Here is an 18,706-nt window from a genome sequence, read left to right as displayed (position 1 = left end):
TTACTTTTCGGACACAATAGTATACTGTAGTATACTAGAAATACTAGGAAGACCTTAAAAACACAATTGCTTGCAACTGCTTTTAAAAGATATGTCAGATCGACCTTTTTCGACGAAGTATTTTGTTTATTCAAGTTTCGAGGACTTTCGAAATAATTCGAAATAATGTTAGACTTAAATTCAGATGCAAATTCTTGAAAAATATTAACTTCGTCAGAGAATGAGACGAAGCCATTTCTTCGACCTTGGCACGAGGGAAAGTGAAATAACGTGCAGTGAAAATTATTCCATACAGAAATCATGATCACAAGAGAGCTCTTTCTCTCTCGCAACACCAATTTGGATTGAACAATTTGACTGTCAACTATTCTAACACTTTCAAATCCCTATCCACTTCCTCTCGGACACCATTTTCCGTGGCGGGAAAAGCGTAGGAAATTGAAATGAAAAAAACGGGAGTGTACACTGACGGAATGGTGTGATGATTTTTTGATGGACAGAACGATCAAGCATAAAGACCGGGTGGTACCGTATACATGGTGTGGAGCATCAAAGCAACATGCCATCCAAAGTACGATTCTTCATGCTTCACGAACTAGTACACGATACATGCATTTCCCAAAGAGGTGCGTCCCACCTTACCACGCGCATTCGCTTCGGGAGGAAAAATCCCGTCCCGCCGACAACTGGAAAAAGCCCCAACCGGGATATCAAACCCCCCCCCCCCCCCCAAAAAAAACAACCCCAACAAAACGCAAATGACAAGCCATCGCATCGCAACAGAACCAACAAAGGCAACAGCCCCCACAAAAAAAAGCGGAACTATCCCCGATGTGGACCTACAGTTTTTCGCATATCATTTTAAAAGGAAAAAGCCAAATGCATACATGCCAGACAGAAAGGAGTGTCCGGTGATGTTATGATTTCACCCAGTTGCATACCGCGCCTCTGTTACCCTCCCACCGGCTGAGGGCTAAGGGTGGGACACAGATTTAATTCATACAATTTTTCCCCACTGTTCTTGTTCCCGGGTTGTTCTGATGTTTTGAGTTCAAAACCGGCACCAGAGCACGCGTGTGCATATGTGTGCTTGGAATGGATACAGGGCGGTGAGTATGCGTTATTCGAATGCAAATTCGTGTCAAAATTCCCGTACTGCTGCAGCCGACCACTGTTGCAATATGTGCATCGGACAAGCGGCGAGGTCATACCGATCAAAATCCAAACCCAATACGATGGACGAGAAAATGCCGCCCATTGCGGGGCGATCGTTATTCGTGTGTGCAGTTGAGCCCATTTATTTGAAGCCCATTTATTGCAGACAGAGCAATTGAAACCGGAGCTTAGTTTTTTAGCTTGGTAACCATTTTGAAGAAATCACACTGTAATGACTACGGCATCGACGAGAAGATCAATTGCAGAGAATGGGCAACACAAGACATCTTTTGGGAAGGACACGAAAGGAGCCAGGAAGAGAGTTTTCATTACTTAGCGAAGAAAACACACGCCACCATTCTTCCTCGGAAACCTTGATAAATGAGACATCTATGCGGTAGAGTTTGCTTAAGAGGACAATTCAATTAACATCTTGCAGATGCGAATGCGTCCTCCCATCCCGGCAATCGGCAATATGGTTAACGGCTGATGCTCGGGATCTGCGCCTGCAAAACTGGGTGTGCAATAAAGATCGTTGCGCGTGTTGGTCACACAATTCTTCCTCACCCTGGCCAGACTTCGACCAATTAAAACCGTTCAATTTGGGCTTCGTCGGCACGCAAAACGGACGGATTGCTAGCATTGGCGCGAATTGTGGGCACTGCTGTCCGCAGTGCACACACTTTAGATGTGTCCTGCTAATCAATCGAGCAATCGAATCTGATGGATGGGTTCAATTGACTGCACGCTGTTGGTGGTTTTGTGCATCGAAAGCACCGTTGCAATGGTCGCCGACCGAAGCTGAAGGATTCACGGAGGCTTCATCGATCGATCCTTGTACAAAACGTTAGCAGATGTTGCACACAAAAGAATGGAAAATAATCATACAAAATAATATTCATCGCTCAGAAGCGTTCTGTCTTTGCTACCACGTTGTGACGTCCTGAATGCCGTCTTCATGGCTTGGTAACGGTCGTTTGGGGAATAATTTAATTACTCTCACACACACACAGACACACCGTAAAGCCACAAACCCTCGGTGGAGGGACGCTGGTGGGCTTAGAAAACCCCTTTTTTTGGGGGGTAAAATAGAACGGATACCCCCTAGACACGATAGCGCACACACCGGCTGTTTTAGTGGTTGAGCGTTCTTTATGCCACTCCTACGGGCGCTATCTATTTGGATAGTTGAAGGACGTAAAAAAAAAAGGAAATAAGCAACATCGCCACGCTAATCCTCATGACTTTGTAGGAGAAGTGGCTAGATTTTACGATGTCCAACTCTATGGATAAAACAAAAGGGAAAACTATGACAAGTACAGCAAGGAAAATATCGTGAACGCTAGTCGAAAAATCATCCTACAAACGACAAATTTCTGACACCGTCTGACAGTCGGGAAGTCGCGGAAGGAGCACACTTAACCCAACCTTACCTTTCGTGACACTCAAGGGCAACGATAGGATTTAGAAAAACAAAATACAAAAGCTAACCTGAGACACGGAATGAATAAATAACCCAACCGGGAAAACTGTTTTCCCTTCCCACCCGCCCTCCTCAAAAGGTCAACAATGCCTTGCCCACCCCAACAAAGCGCGACACGCCACAGCGCACCCTTTTTTTGAAAGTGTTTCACTTTCTCGTTGAATCCTTTCAAGATACGTTATTTTCAAAGATGGATCATATTTAAAATTTATGAAAGTAAAACCTTTCTTATGATAAGAAAGTAGTAAATTTTTTAAAACTTTTTATAATGTTAAATTCCCAACAATTGTTTGTGAAGAAAATAATAAAACCAGCAAAAAAAAAAAACATGGTGGGGACTTTCTGTTGTAATCCGATTATTGCTTAGCCATGGAAAAGTTGTTCCGATTATATTGAACAATACTTACGAAATGGCGAGCTAAATCATGTATGCAAACATTAAAATTACAAGCGTAAAGTTCAACAAAAAAACAACAATTCTACGAGCACACTTTAAATTTACTAATCAATCACATTGCTGCTTAGGAAAGTTCGTCAGCAAACGCTACATTAATCTTAACCTTCAAACACTATAAAATCAATTTGTTAAAAATAAAATCAAAAGAAAGATCGGCCCTGTTTTCAATTCCAGTACGATCATGTTGCAGGGTGTAAATGCATATTGAAATGCGAAAGACTGGAAAGAACGGTTGGCAGTACCGTGCCGGGTTGGCGTCTTAAAATAATAAATCGGTTTCAATTTCTCGTTGACACTGTACGAAGGACAGTGGCAAGTGTTCCTCTCAGTCCTTTCACCAATGGCCTGTCGTCAGAACGACAGGGAAAACCTAGCAAACAGGGGCACGATTTTTCTTCCACGCTCGGAAAAGCCGGCACACGACGTTTTATGGTGAAATGGACAAGCTTATACACACACAGCCACAGCCACAGGCATTCGTACGGGCCACACCAGGGAAAGGTGGGAACATGCACCATCTCGTGTGTCCCTGCTGTTCCATCGGATTTTCCACTCCCCTTCAAACGCAAACTTTTCCTCAACGTCGCGAAGTACACGACAGGCACCAGGCATAGAGCATAAAACCTCGCCGCCACTCGCCGTACCGCAACAAAACAACACCACGATCCGGATTCCACCCCTAAATCGTCATATGCTCTCGCTCTCTATGCTCACGGTGACGGCATTGCTTCGGCATATTCACCCGCACGGAGGCACGCGGTAGCACTTTATCGGCCAAACGTCACTTGCGTGGTGACCGTGCACGAAGCAACATCGTCGTCGAACCTTTCTGTATCCGGGAGGTTTTAGAATAGCGCTAAAACGGTTCTTCGTCGCTGCATGGCCGTTTCGGAAGACTGGTGTTACGTTACGAGTTTTGCTTAATCGATTACTTATTTACATTTCCACAGTAAGAGTGTACACGAACATTCCGATAAAGCGTTCTTGGGCATTAGCAGAGCAGTGATACCGTGGTACAGAACCTGTGCCCTCTGCCATATGTCGTCTTGTTGTGTGAAAGTGTTGCTTGATCTCGTGCTAAGAACGTGTCCCCCATTTTTGTAAGGTATTTGTGGTGTAAAAGTTCAGTAGTGCTTTGGTGGCTGTCTTTAAGCGTTCTACAAAAACCCTCCCGCAGTAACTACCGGAAGGGGAGAGAGTTCTATAAAAGACGAACCGCATCGCAAGTGTTATTATAGAAAGAATAGTGAAACACAGCTTTCTCCAATTCAGAACCGGTGTGCTCTATATATAAATTCCTGCCTGGTGGCTTGCCACCCGTCGTCCGCTACACAATGCGCCGTAGATTGATCAGGGATTATATGGTCCCGGTGGTAATACTGCTGACGATACTGCTCTGGACGAGGTAAGAAGCAACGTTCCCGCCTAAGAAGTACAACACAAGCACACACCACAACTGGTCACATTCGGAACGGGGCCAGGAAATCAGGACGTAATCAACGCCAATCATACGAGGCTCGCGCAGCGTACTTTAACTTGACAAAAAAAAAAAAAAAAACGTAACAATAATGTCGACACACCGTAATCATTATGATTCCATTCTCTCTCTCTCTGTTTAAATCTTACACACATAAACACGCAATTAGGTTCACGTACCGCCAACCACTGCAATCTAGAGCATGAGCCCTAGACGTCTAGGCGAAGACAGTACGAGCGGGTGAGGCACGAATGAACCGGCATATGATGCCTGAACCAGCCAGCAGCTTCGCAATCAGTGGCGCTATCAATTCGTATGAACTTTAATCTTGCTTGGAAGGTTTTTTTTTGTTTCGAAAACGACTACCGTCAGGACCTAGGCGCTCCAGCAAACGAAATTTAGCTGAGACATTGCAGACATAGTTTGTGGTTTTTTTTGGGGAAGATCCCCCGAACATGTTGTAATAGCGTTCGCCGTAGAGCTTAAGTGGATTTATGCTTACAAGCACTGAAAATCCATGCTTCTTTCACATCATGATTGATGTAGGAAAATGACTCTCGTACGAGCAGCGACTTAAGTACCATTACATTTCTTCCATCGTCCACATAAACAGGGATACAAAAAATAGGAAACGTCGGCCTGTTTCTTCTGTTTTGTTGGAACAAGACTTTAACTGCAAACAAGCGATTAAAGTGTGGTTGCAGCAATTATAAAAAGCGTCCAGAAAAGCACCAATTAAAGTTAAACGGGAGCTCAGGACACAAGACTTCGAAACAAACCCACCGACACGTGGCCAGCGCACCGACATGCGGTGTGTTTGCTGTAGAACGGGGTCAATAGAGCCCAAAGACGAAAAGGTAGTGTCCGTAGCCGATAGTGTAGCGTTCAAAGTTCAAAGATCAAGTAGCGTGGTTTTTTGGATTTCCAATTTTTGGACAACCGGCAGCAAAAATACTTGTGTGCCGGTCTGCACTTCACCCGACCGGTAAGGTTCTTCTGGACCCAAGAGAGCACGCCGACGATGGGCTGGGAAGTTCATTAAACCTTCCCGACTAATGCCAAACTATTTATACGACGAACCATCGACCATCTCAACCGAGCGAGCCATTAGACCTTCGGACCAAACGGGCGGCGTTTGGATGGTTTATTTGGTTATGATTAATTACCGGGAATGGAAGAGTGATGCTTTGGAAGTAAAGATTTCAGTACCCTTTCCGGTGTACGGGCTTAGTCCACAAGCGATGGGAGTAGGTTCATTCAATTATTAGTCATTACACACTAGCTCTCCAAATATGTGTATACTCCAGACAGACTCGTTGCACAGTAAATTTCATTGCACTTGCTAGCGAACGAACAGCTGCTAGCACGGCCACATACAAAACACAGGAGAAGGCCTTTTTTCACATCACAACCCCTTCCCGGATAAGAGAAAACTATGCCGGGCAACTTTCATTGCGTCTCCCGTGTTGCGGAAAACGAGCCGGTTTCGCAATTGGCTGCATGTGTTTTATTTTTCATTTTATGTGTTATTCCCTTCAAATGCGTAATCCACAAGCTCCGCGAATGCCTACGCCTTTTGGCGAGTGCGCGCACTGGTGTGACCGGGCAGCACACGCCGGGAATGTAACACAGCTAAAACCGCAGCAAAACTGCTGCTGCTGCTGCTGCTGGGGAGTAGTCCTCTCGAGCAAATGCAATCGCAGCGCAGATTAATCTTTTCCGTGCGAGCGAGAGGTGCACAGACAAACAAACGATCGATCGATCGGAGATCATGGATTGGGACGTGGATAGTTGGGGGAATCCACATAGAAAGCAGCGACGAACCGGTCTCGAAACCTGCGCTGCTTTTTACATCATCGGCCTATCTAGCGGCGCAGCACGTGATATGACCGAGTTTGGCTTACGGCCGGTACTGGTGGACACCGGGACGACTTGTCTGTCGGGACATTTCTTCCTGGTCGTTTGGTCCGTGTTTTGCGGGAATTGAATCGTGGGTGAACTTTCGTTTTCGATCGTTGAGTATTGGGGTTTCCCTCGCGTGAAGATTTTTTCGCCAGAACATCAGAGCTGAACGTGAGAGCCTGCCCTCATCTGCAATAATTCTCGAAAAAAAATCATGATGAAATCTCTCTACCGTAGACCATATCTGTAAACATGATGATGGTCCGCAGTGGGAATTTACTGCATTAGCTCCGGGCTGACTGTTCATCCCCTCTTCCACGCCGCATTGATGCGTGTAGATTTAGCCAAATATTGACTTTGTTACATTGATGCCTCGCCGGTCATCGGAAAAATAGGCAAGAGACATTTCGCAACTACAGCATAACCGGACACTTTTTGAAATACGTCGAGTGAAACAACAGATTAGATACGCAGCTGCGATTGACTCACCAAATATCCCCGAAAGGAGAAACGTGAGCAATCGGACATATTCCCTAGGTAGGGACGGCCTCATCATGCGTTCCCTTAAACCGTACGGCCGCTCTGCAACAGGTTGGTGCGCCATCGCATCAACGCATACCAAATCACTCTTCCACTGACACCCTTGACCTCGATTGTAAATGCTCCCAGGAAGTAATATATGTAATAACAACACCCGTCCTCAGTACCCAGTAAGGTATACTGCTGTATCAGTAACGCCACAGCGCCGACCCAACACACGCTGGACACTTGATACGCGCACAACATAAGGCAGAGACCGCCGCCGGCTCATTTAATTCAATTATTCTAATGCGCCTTCCTTTGCCTGATACATCTCTCCAACTCAACGACGCCCGCCCTTGTCGAAGCGATTGCGCCGAACACGTCGCGGAAAGCGCAACAAACTCCGTGCAAACTTACCCCCCACAAACCGCACTGGAGGTCCTCTTAACTAGTGCTCTTGATTCCGTGTTCCGCGTCAACAACTGAATGTAACGAAAATTGTTCCGAAGGATGAAGAGAGCACCGACTTGTTGGAGCTCGAGTTTTGTTTTTTTGCTCTTGAGAAGTGACGGCCTGTGAGATTCCATCAAGGCGTCCCGCTAACTTCAATCCGTGCTTTAATTGAATTAGATTGACAGGGCAGGGATTGGAGCGAACTTATTGATCCAGGTTCGAATGATACTTTTTTTTTTCGATGATAGGAATATTGTCGTCTAACGACGCACTTCTTCCTCAAACAGAAAGGGTATCAGGTTACATCCTGTACCTGCCAGGTGTGTGATTTCTGCTAACAACAGTAACAGTTTATGACGCATGTTTCCTCACTCTGATCGCATGCCTCATCGCCACGTTTTACTTGTAGGCAGAAATATTGAAGCATCAGTCAATATTTGGTAACCTGTTCTGACGTAACTTAACATGTGCAAAGCGATGATAATAAACCATGGTCATAGCCGGCTTATCAGAGTGGAAGTCAAAGTCCATCGATACCTTTTCAAACACATGATAACGTTGGAATTCCTTTTAGAGAGTTATGTTCCGAAGGCTCGGGTGTTGGCGTTGAAACATCCCAAACAACAACAAAAATGGCCCCGTTTTATTCATAACAAAAAAAAAACATAATTACTATCGCAAACATACAGAACTAATCTGTCGTGTGTCGCTGCTGCGTTCCGGTGCAATTCATTATTATGTTTCGTTCTACTCATTCACCTTTCACAGTCTCTCGGAGGTGCACGCAAAGAATGAGGAAGATGGCGCAGATGACGGGGATGACATGTATGCCGACGAGTACGATGACACGTACGACGAGGAGGACGAAATCAGTGGTCCCCTACCAATAGGGACGGATCATGCACGGCATCAGAGCGGTGACAGTGATAAATCGAGAGCATCATCCTCCACGACAGCGTCTGCTGGAACGACGGCCAAGGCAACGTCCACTACCGGTAGTCCATCGGTGATCATTTTCGGTGATGCGGACGGTACGTTAAAATTTGTTTTGGTTAGAACAATTCCTCTGAGTAATGATTGCCTTTTTGGCTCTCTTACAGATTCTACCGAACAGGAAGAATATGCGTGTCCGGAAGCGTGCAGCTGTTACGAAGGGATGAAGTACATAAACTGTTCCCACCGTGGTCTGCTGGACATCCCTACCATACTGCCCAGTGTTGTGATTCAGCTGGATCTGAGCTACAACAACTTGAAGCGACTAAACGTGGAAGCGCTCCAGAACGCTACTGCGCTGCAAGAACTCATCCTATCGAACAATGTGATCGAACAGTTTGACAAGGAACTACTGCTGAAGCTGGACAAACTAGAGCTGCTAGATCTATCCTCCAATCAGCTATCACATCTGGATAGTGATTGTTTTGCTGAGGCCAGCAAATCACTGCGTAGGATATACCTAAGCAATAACCCTATCGTCCTGCCCGACAACGGTCCTTTTCTGGAGCAACCCGAGCTCGAGCAGCTATACCTGGTGAACTGCAATCTCACTGAGATACCGGACGAAACGTTCAAGGAACTGGGAGGGCTCGAGCAGCTCGATCTCTTCGGCAATCAGTTCGAAGAGGTGCGAATCAAATCAGAAACTGAGTATACCTATTATCCAGTAAAACCATTAATGACTTGCTTTTCTTTTTAGGAAATGAGTGTGGATATGTTCGAGTCCCTTAAGAATCTGATACATCTACGACTACCACCGCTGTCAGAAAACACTGTACGCGAGCTGTGCGAAAAGTTGGAACGGATCGATGTAATTGACATAACGACGCATAACATCAGCTGCTTCTATCTAGCGTCAGAATCTTCGTTCGAGGACAGCATCATAGTGGATTTGCCGAAAACTCCCGAGCCCGTATATACGACCAAAGGTACAAGAGTGGCAGTTAGAAATGTGCATCAATCGGGGTATTATTAACACCTTCCTTTCTTTCCTGTCTTTCAGAACCAACCACACCACGACCGACGCGCAAAGCACAGAAAACTTTGAATGAAATCATGCAGGACTACAAATCGTCTACATCCAAGCTAGAATCATCCGATCTGGCGTTACAACCCACGACCGCACGATCTACAGAACAGAGAGGCGAAAACAGATTCAACGGAAGTTTGGTTTCCTCCTCACAATCTGGATCTCCTTCATCCGCTTCCATCACGCACACTGGCAACTCCCCAGCAGTGGAAGATGGTGCTGTGATTAAGCAATCTTCAACCGGATCCGAACACCGTCAGGACGGTGAACAGTCCCTGCTTTCATCGATATCGCCCGAAACGATGAAGCAGATCCTGATGGGCATCATTGGTGTGACTGTGTTGGCGATAATCATCGGGCTTATCTGCCGGCGAACTGGCATGAAGAATAAACTTTGCGGTACGAAGCGACGCCCCGCACCGACCGATCAAGTACGACCGGCGGAGGAGGTCCCCCTCAACAAGGTCTAGAGTGAAGATCGCCCGCAGCATCGTGCGTTTTTGCGATGGGGTTTTGCCAATGAAAGGAAGTACACAGTAGAAGAGATCAATTGAGAACGGGGAAATCAATCCACGACATTGCGTGAATATGTGCCATGAATTGAATTCGGCCCGCATTTCCCCTCCTCTCGGCAGTATGATCATCAGTGCATGTGATATTACTTACAAAGTATTAGGTAACATCGTCTTCGATAAGAGCTGTCGGTTAATTTGTGGGGAGGTCGGTTGCGTGCGTCAGCGTTGCCAGAACGTGCGCTGTATAATATTAGTTGCATCCGATCGAGGGAGATCGTTGTCTTTTTTTTTTGGTGGTGCAACGCATTTATGTTTTGTAAATATGTCTTCACAAACGCTAAGCAAAAATCAATATAGAAATCGAACTAGAGCCTAGAAATAGGTTGTCATGCTTTCGGAAACGAATGCCTCGGACTAGTAGTTATTGCCACAAACTAGACGCTATTATAGCTTATTAGGAAGCAAGGATTAGGCGCTATCATACACCTCCTTCATATATCCTTTTCCTTACGACGATGGACAGTTTAGCTACAGCGAGTGATATTTGTAATAGTAGGACGAGAGAAGTATCTTTGTAATAAATTTCATACTTTTCTGCAATCTTCAGCGACAAGAGGGTGGATGGTTTTCGAAATGCCACAATCAAATCGGGCAGTTTTGAGCAGTTAAAATATGGACAAAGGCTACAATTACTAAGTAAAAAAAAAACCCAACATTAGTTTTCACATAGTAGTGTGCAAGAGTAGTTTAGGAGCTCGCACAGTAAGGGTGAGATTTTCCATCACTAAATCCAGTTAAGGCAAAATACATACAAGTAGAACTTTGCTGGGAACGTGCTAAGCTTTGTATCCTTGAACAGATGATATCCAAGCAGAAGGTTATTTCGTTTCAAGAAATATATAACAATCCATAACTGTAGTAGAAATAGAATTGTAGTACATCTATATAATGGAACACACTAATTGGCTGGTAAAGCATTTAGACAAACACGTTTTCCATCGGAACCTATTAGCTTATAATGCAGCGCAACAAACACCACATTTCGGTTGTAAAAGCACTGGTGCACCGTGAACATTGTGATCACACCGATGCAAGAGTACGGACAGGGTTCTTTTTGGGGGGGAAATCAAAACGGTACCACACTTAGCAGGAGCACGGGATAAAATAAAATGAGATGCGCATTTTGTGAACTTACAGTCCCTGGTTAGGCATTTTTCTTATGTTGAATTGATGTGTTCTACAGCCTGAGGAAACATTTCACCACTAAAAAACCTGTCGCGACTGGGACTGTATCGTACCTTTTAAGTCCCAGTACTCACATACGCCTCTGAGGCATGGACCCTGTCCAAAACAGACGAAGCCCTCTTAGTCGCGTTCGGGAGGAAGATGCTCAGAAGGATTGTTGGCCCCGTATGTGTGGAAGGACAATGGAGGAGCCGGTACAACGACGAGCTGTACGAACTTTATGACGGCCTCACCGTCGTGCAGCGAATTAGACTCGCCAGGCTCCGATGGGCTGGTCATGTTATACGCATGGATACGGACGACCCAGCTCAGAAAGTCCTTTTAGGCCGTCCACACGGACAGAGGAGGCGTAGTAGGCCCAGATTCAGGTGGGAAGATGACGTGGAATAATCCGCCATCAAGGCCGGGATAACGAATTGGCGGACGACGGATTCTGCTGCTGCAGGCCAAGACCGCAAAGCGGTTGTAGCGCCTGATAAGTAAGTAGGAATTGATGTTTGAAGCAGGCAAGGAACTAATCGTTAAGAACGCAAGCCGAATATTTGAGTTTAGCCCATTAAACATCTACCGACATGTACCGTTGCATGTTCATCAAAATCCAGTACAAATTATGGTACTTTTTAGATCCAAACAGGAAGACCTCTTAAGGGAAACACTCTATTGCATCATATCAATATTTGTTGAGTTATTTAAGCACAACAAATCATAAATTTGACTATATTTGTGTGATGGATGATTTCTAACGCTTGCGTGACACGAATCGCTAACGAAGCCCATAAAGTTTTCTACTCATTTTTCCTCCGTTTCCTAGTACATAAGTCCGCATACCTATTTACGGTGTTAAATGCCAAACCAAGCGAAAGGAACACTCTCCACACGCTGTGAAGCGATTGAAGCTTGTTTTGTACGGTTAGGAATGAATTTACATAAACCAAACATTGGATTAGTGCTCTCATTGACTGTTTAGCATTTTACTCATCCGAAGAATTAAGCACCCACATTAAGCATTCAAAAAGTCCACAAAATTCTCCAATTTCTGCAACTTCCTTTTGTACAATCACGTAAGATTCTAACTATAGATTCTTGTAGACTGTGTCGATTTGTTCAAGAAACAACTCAGTACCCAATCATACTGCTTGCGAATTTTCTTGCACATGCGGCTGTGTATCGACATACGCTCAGCGCCATATTGCCTTTACGGCATTATTGAACCCACGTCGATTCTCTTTGCGTCATCGGTAAAATAACCTTCCACGAACCGGCTGCCATTGGGGGTCCAGTAAAACAACGTGCGAACAATTTCTGCAATTATCTCGCCAATGTAAAACAGGAAGCGGCTTATGCATCAAGGCAAATAATCATTTACTGTGTGCACAGGTCGGTCACGTGTATAAGATGATGTTGAGCTTAAGCCTGTATATGTACGTTAAAATATGTTTGCAAATTATCATCCATTTGCAGGAGTGCTTTTAAAATTATTTCAGAGTAAAAATAGTATTACCGTAAGGAGTATCGACCTTGGTGGTGATACCTTCCTTGTATCGATTTGCTTAACTTATGTTTACATCGGAACCGGATAGTCTATCTCTGCTACGTGTGATTCGGTCCAGATGGGATCCGTTATTCGAAGCACGGAACCTTGAGACCACCTTCGATATATAAACAATTCATGTTGTCCAGTCCATTTCCATCAATTTTAAAACCTGATGAGATGGAATAGGCTATTCCTTCGTATTTCAATACTTATGCGCCCAAAACAAATTCTTACTAGCAATATTTTAATCTCTTGAAGCAAGGCATTTGGTGCCGGAATTTGCAACATTTTCTCCACGTGTTTGTTATCAATTTTTAATACTTCAGAAGTAATATTTTCTGTACAACTTTTATCGCACATTCACTTACCTCCATTACCAGAAACACGTTCTGATCCTTCTCGGTACATGCCAGCAGCTTAACCACATTCTTATGCTTTAGGGCGCTGAGCTCCTGCAGGATTTTTATCTCCTTCCCGAGCAGACTCTGCGATTTGGCCAGACTTTTCTTCGTGATGCTTTTGATGGCCACCGGATAGTGTGCCTGTGGTGAGAAAGGTAATGGAGAAAGCGTTTGATTAGACTCGGATACGGCAGGCAAACGAGCAGAAGCAACATGGAGGTAAACAAAACGTAGAAACTCATGGCACAGATAAGAGAAACTTGATGAAACCTTGAAAGCATCCAAAACAAGAAGCGGAAAGTGTGAGCGGGATCGTACGCGAAGGTTTTAGAGAAGGAACGAATCATGTCCTTGAACGAGGATGGAGACCCTCGGGAACAGGAAATATATTGCACTGCAAACCATCTAAGACGCAATAGATATCCGGAAGGGAAAGATTAAAAATTTCAAGAACAATTTCGTACGATAAGCAGTTTTCTGTCAGAGAAGATATGATTTGACATGATCTTTTGATAAGACTTCCTTGTTTCATCTTTCATCAGTGACACACGATGTTTACTTACGGATTGCAGAAGCAGCAAGATATGCAAATATATGCCCCAAAAAACAAATATAGTCATAATATAACACACCAAAGTCTAAGGTCTTAGAGAAATGTAAACAATCTTTATCGATACGTCTTTGTTCCCGTTTTTGCATGACGCATGCACAAATACCATTCTGCTGGGGCTTAGTAAACGAACAGACGTACTAATTGTGCCATACAAATCGAACACATTGACACCCACACCTCTTACTATCAGGCACGGATCTGGGTGATGGACAATAATCGGGCCACTGCAGCGTGCAACCCTCATTCACTGTTTTCTGCGACGCGTTTGCAACATGTTGATTAATTTTAAGTGATAAGAATTACGTAAAGGGAGCGGTTGGAGCGGGGCTGATGCATCGCCGAGCCATCGAGTGGCTTACTAAACTTTTCTCAATACGGGGGGAACGTTCCGGATGGGTTTTGAACCCCGGTCCTGTTTTGAAGAGATCGACGACGTTGTTGGCTCTCTACCGGGCAGCCCCACGTGGTAATTTACAGTCAATCGCATTACAGAACGCACTTTAAAGCAAGCAAACATGCTTTTGTACGGATGGGACAACGTTTTGAGAAAAAGATTAGATGGAAATGAAGACGATATTCTTTACTTCCAAATTAAAACAACAAAATACTGACAAATAATATCTCTTTTTGAACTAAAGTGTCATTCATTTAGCATTCGGTCGCTCATCACAGGCTGTAAAAGTTTCTTACTGTTCTTCTATCCCAAAATTGAAGAAAATATATTTGTTCAAGTACGGATGAATTTAAGCAACTTTCTTTTGATAACTCTCATAAGATCTACTTCAGTAGCTTTTTTTTACAATAGTACAAGTGTTGGGCAGTTGGCAAATCTGGCCAGAGCATAATTAGGCCTTTGTGAGCCTTATAAAAAGCAAAACACACTTTTCCAGTCACTAATCTTCATAAACTCTCGAGTTCGCAGATTGATTTGTTATAAATACCCGTGTTTTGCCGAACAAGTCCTGTGATTCAAAAGGTGTGTCAGCAAAAACGAATTTATTTTTTGTTGGGAACATCGTCCCGTGCTGTGGCAACATTAAACTTTTGGCCAGAATCCTGCCTCAAATCTATTTTTATGTACGTTTCGTCATCCATAAGAACGAAACCCGCGTAACTCGTTAGAGCCTGATCATACAATTTTTGGGGAGCGTGATTCAGGGTTCTGTTAAGTTGCTTTGAGGCACGAAAAGAGCGCTAGTCTGCACTCAATCTAATTCTTCTGAATGTACTTGCTGCTGCACCATATTTTTTTTAGCAATATCCCCATTCGGAAGTCCAAGGTTAGCCTGTCCAAGGTTAGCCTGAAAGATGATTTTGATATACCTTTCTAGCGATGCTTTGAAGCTCCCGAAACCGTTTCAAAACATAGTCAAAAGTAGAAGACGCGTTTTTAAGGAATTTTCCTATTTTTCTCCCAGACCAAGTCGGATATTACTTGTCTACGTTGCAGGTCCATCGTTAATAATAACTGAAACAAGTACGACCTTGACAAAACCACTCCATAAGAGGGAAGAGTGCTCCAATACCTACACAAAGTTGTCAAAAAATTCTATATAGCACCACTAGGGACCCAAATTCTAAATGGACAGTACTTTACATCGTCGAGAAGTCTTGTCCCATAGTTTCGTTATGCAAGATTTTCATCCGTAACTGGGTATTCAATTCTTCATACGGGTGGACTGTGTTTCCACATCCGGTCATGATGTTACTTATTTAAAATTGCACCACCGCAGTTACAGTGATATACTTGCCAGTCGTTGAGTGATAAAAAATCGGAATTATTTACGTCGTAAGAAATATTACTCTACCCACATGGCAAAGATTGTCTCAAATATCTTATTTAGTTTATATAACTTTATTCTACAAGAATTGACGAATACGTATTAGCTTCTCTTTGTCTACCAACCCAAAATTCCGATCATTCTGGCGGAAGCAACACCGACGTCACTCTACCAACATTTAAGCCCATCAAACCTCTCCAGTCCTTGGGCGGCCGTAAAGAACTTTACGGACTGCGATGTCTAGTGCTATTATCACGACCAACCGTTGGGACCTGGTGACCCTTGTTCGCTGGATAAAAGGAGGATCACCACAAGTCACAAGTCGGAAGCTTATGGCTTCCCATAAGCAGGCACTATAAAGGTTCCGTAAGGTCCTAGTTTCGTCCATCGTGACAGGTGCTGTGAGTAGTGATTGGAAAGTTCTGGAAAAAAAGGAACGGAACGGAACTGGGTCTTTTTGGAAAGGGAACGGAACGAACCTGCCAGGTTCATTCTGGAACACACAACTCTAGTTGTGAGTGTAGAAATTTTCTCAGGCTGTATGCAGTATGACCGGTGGGCAGCACAGCTCAACCAGCTCAACGCGTAACCCAACATGCATCCGGATGCACATAACTCAACATCTATGCTGTTGCTGGTGAAATTTTGGAAGACTTTGGAGACTAATTAAGACATTTGGAATCTCTGGAAATCATTATAAAACAGCCTATGCCTTTGCCTAAAAGAATAGATCTCTCTCTTCTTGATTTAACGATCTTCTTGATCACGCCGGCCATCGATAGGTTTACTAGACTCATTGATACCATGTAGTTGTTGGACAGTCATGACAGTTGGACAATTGTTGAGACAGTAGTGAGATCTCTACGCAGAAACGATCCGGATTTGAACCACGATCGTTTCAACCGGAACCAAACCGGATCGTCGAATCCTAGAAAATCCTTGTTGGTACTGCTACACCCCCAAAAAAATCTTGGATTTCCGTTACTAGCTTCCTTGACTTAGTATACCCGTGTAGTGCTCTGTTAGTTCTGCGTACGAGGAGACAATTAGTTCGATATTCGATTGTCGGTATCGACCGCCTGAAGAACGGGGCAGCTACCACGTCTACAACAGACCCCACATTTAATGTTTACTATTGAATGTTTTTATTTACTAACCTTAAAATGTTGAACCTAAAATCATCCTGAAAAAAACTACAACCACAACATAAAAAGATGAAATATTTGAATTTCTTCTCTTCTGTTGAACCGCCGGGGATCCGGAGGGGGGAGCTAACTTTCCGGAAGACATCCTTCTCCATCGATGTGTACACAACCGAGATCGTTCGGCGTTTCACAATCGCCGCGAGAGACATACTACAAACAAACACACAGCTGTAGCTGCCGCGGGATACAGAAATGACCATCGAAAGTGGAACTACCTGCTCCAAGGTCAGCAGTCACTCTTCCAATCCTCACTCTTCACGTGCTCGCTACGGGGCAAACCTGCCCGGCAAAGGAAGTGCTCAATCCATCTGCTTATCATTCAAAACGCAATAGAAACGCTTTGTGTGTGTATGTGTGTGTGTATTAACGGCATCAAAACAGTGACCAACATTTCTGTAACCACCGCCCCCTTTTGCTCCACATTTTCCCTTCGTTTCGTTCTAGGTCCGTGGACTTTTGGCCATAAGGTGATTAGGGTGCTTCTTAAATTCCTGTTCGTGTGCTGTTTTGTGCTTTTGTTTTTTTTTTTGGGTTCAGTAGAGTAGGCTTTTCTTAGCTAACTACGCAATTTCCCACGACTTCCTTGCTACACTCAGTGAGCGAGTATGTGTATTTGTGAGCCACACACATAGCAACCGAAAGCACACAAGAACAGGAGCACTTGTGCGCAATTGAAAAACGAAGGAAAAGTAAACGATTGCTATGTAGTAGGTTGGTCCGGTTTGCTGATTTCCTTACCTCACGGTGGCGGCCCTTGAAAACGACTGCAAACGCACCATGGCCGATGATTTCTTTGCTGTTGTACTCGTAACTCCCAACAATCTCCATCCTGCTGTTGGGTGGTTTGGCAATGCCGCTACAAACCAACCAAGATTTTTGGCGTCTTCGTCCTCGTCGTCGTCGTCGTCGTTACGTTTCGCCAGCCCTCCTCCACTTCCAGGATTTTCCCGGCAAAGAAGATGAGCTCGGGACGCAAGAAAGTGCGATTGCACCGTAACTTAATGCAATTTCACAATCACTACCTTCAATCTGTAAACCCTTTTTTCACGCTTTTATCCACAAAACGCGTGCGTTTTTTGTTGTTGTTATGAATGTGTGCGGAATTCTTCCCTGCGTTCACGCAACAACGATTTGCGTGATGATGAATCAATCCTTTTACCGCACACTTGCATACATTACTACACGCACGCTCACAAAGATAGTAAGTAGCAGAGTAAACGTATCCGGCAAGGATAACAACGCACACAGGATACTTTTACTTCCGTCACTATCTCACTATTATCGAATCACTTCACTACACAGAACTCTTTTCGTATCGTAGAACTCTGCACTTTTGGCCAGGGCCTGTTTTGTAGGAATTATGCACTTGTTCACTTGTTTTTCTTATTTTTCTTTCGCGCAACGATGGATTTATGGTCAACTTAAAAGGCAGAAAACGGTGCGTGCATTAGGAAAAATGCTGCTAAATAAAGACTTTTCTTCACTTTCTTTTGGTGCGAAATTTTCCGATTGACATTTCTGCTCCAAATTCACCTCATGAAATCAATAGAAACAACGGTGTGTGAACGTTCTTCCATACCTTTTTCTCACTCTCGTGCACACGTTCTCTCTCACTCTCACTCGTTCTCTCGTTTCGTGCAAGATTTTGTAGATTTCAGCACTTTTTCTTGGTAAATTGCATTATGTTGTTGTTGTTTTCATTGTTGTCTCACGGTGCTGCAATTTCTCAAACCACACACACACTCGCAGCTTTGTTTTTTTCTCAGGTTGCTGCGTTTTAAAACCCCTTTTTTGTTGCTTCTTGCCTACACAGGCTACACCAACTTGCGCTTCCGTGTTTTACGATGCACACCAAGGAGGAGGAAACAACACTAATGGCGTAGTTTTTGGTACGCAAATTATTCGCTTCCACCACACCCGTACACCATTTGCAACACACA

General features: G+C 44.2%; 4 protein-coding genes across 5 annotated transcripts in view; 3 read left to right on the top strand and 1 right to left on the bottom strand.

Annotated features, from left to right (window-relative positions):
• The window catches only part of LOC126568830 (serine/threonine-protein kinase ULK2), a 373,161-nt gene extending 355,449 nt beyond the window's left edge, over nt 1-17,712 (bottom strand). For both annotated transcript variants that reach the window (XM_050225482.1, XM_050225483.1), the window contains exons 1-2: nt 17,505-17,712; nt 13,135-13,308 (exon numbers count right to left, since the gene is read on the bottom strand). In XM_050225482.1, coding sequence (XP_050081439.1) covers nt 13,135-13,308; nt 17,505-17,594 — 264 coding nt within the window. In that variant the 5' untranslated portion in view covers nt 17,595-17,712. The remainder of the gene's footprint in view (nt 1-13,134; nt 13,309-17,504) is intronic.
• Nucleotides 1-18,706, top strand: part of LOC126555972 (nucleolar GTP-binding protein 2) — a 207,117-nt gene that overhangs the window by 21,654 nt on the left and 166,757 nt on the right. The gene's annotated exons all lie outside the window — the stretch shown is intronic.
• The window catches only part of LOC126555956 (sodium-dependent neutral amino acid transporter B(0)AT3), a 223,413-nt gene that overhangs the window by 151,403 nt on the left and 53,304 nt on the right, over nt 1-18,706 (top strand). The gene's annotated exons all lie outside the window — the stretch shown is intronic.
• LOC126556065 (oligodendrocyte-myelin glycoprotein) lies at nt 4,430-9,942 on the top strand. The gene is made up of 5 exons (XM_050211262.1): nt 4,430-4,500; nt 8,218-8,480; nt 8,550-9,070; nt 9,143-9,371; nt 9,446-9,942. The coding sequence occupies exons 1-5, from the start codon at nt 4,430-4,432 to the stop codon at nt 9,940-9,942; spliced, it is 1,581 nt and encodes a 526-aa protein (XP_050067219.1).

The sequence above is a fragment of the Anopheles maculipalpis genome, chromosome 2RL, assembly GCF_943734695.1.
Source record: "Anopheles maculipalpis chromosome 2RL, idAnoMacuDA_375_x, whole genome shotgun sequence".
Lineage (NCBI taxonomy): Eukaryota > Metazoa > Arthropoda > Insecta > Diptera > Culicidae > Anopheles > Anopheles maculipalpis.
Note: the sequence above shows the minus strand (reverse complement) of the source record. Positions and strands in the feature narration are given on the sequence as shown.

Excerpts from the sequence above, each read along its gene's own strand:
- LOC126556065 (XM_050211262.1), top strand. The coding sequence starts at position 4,430 with ATGCGCCGTAGATTGATCAGGGATTATATGGTCCCGGTGGTAATACTG. Across the intron at positions 8,481-8,549 it reads CATTTTCGGTGATGCGGACG|ATTCTACCGAACAGGAAGAA; the intron begins GTACGTTAAAAT and ends GCTCTCTTACAG. Across the intron at positions 9,372-9,445 it reads GCCCGTATATACGACCAAAG|AACCAACCACACCACGACCG; the intron begins GTACAAGAGTGG and ends CCTGTCTTTCAG.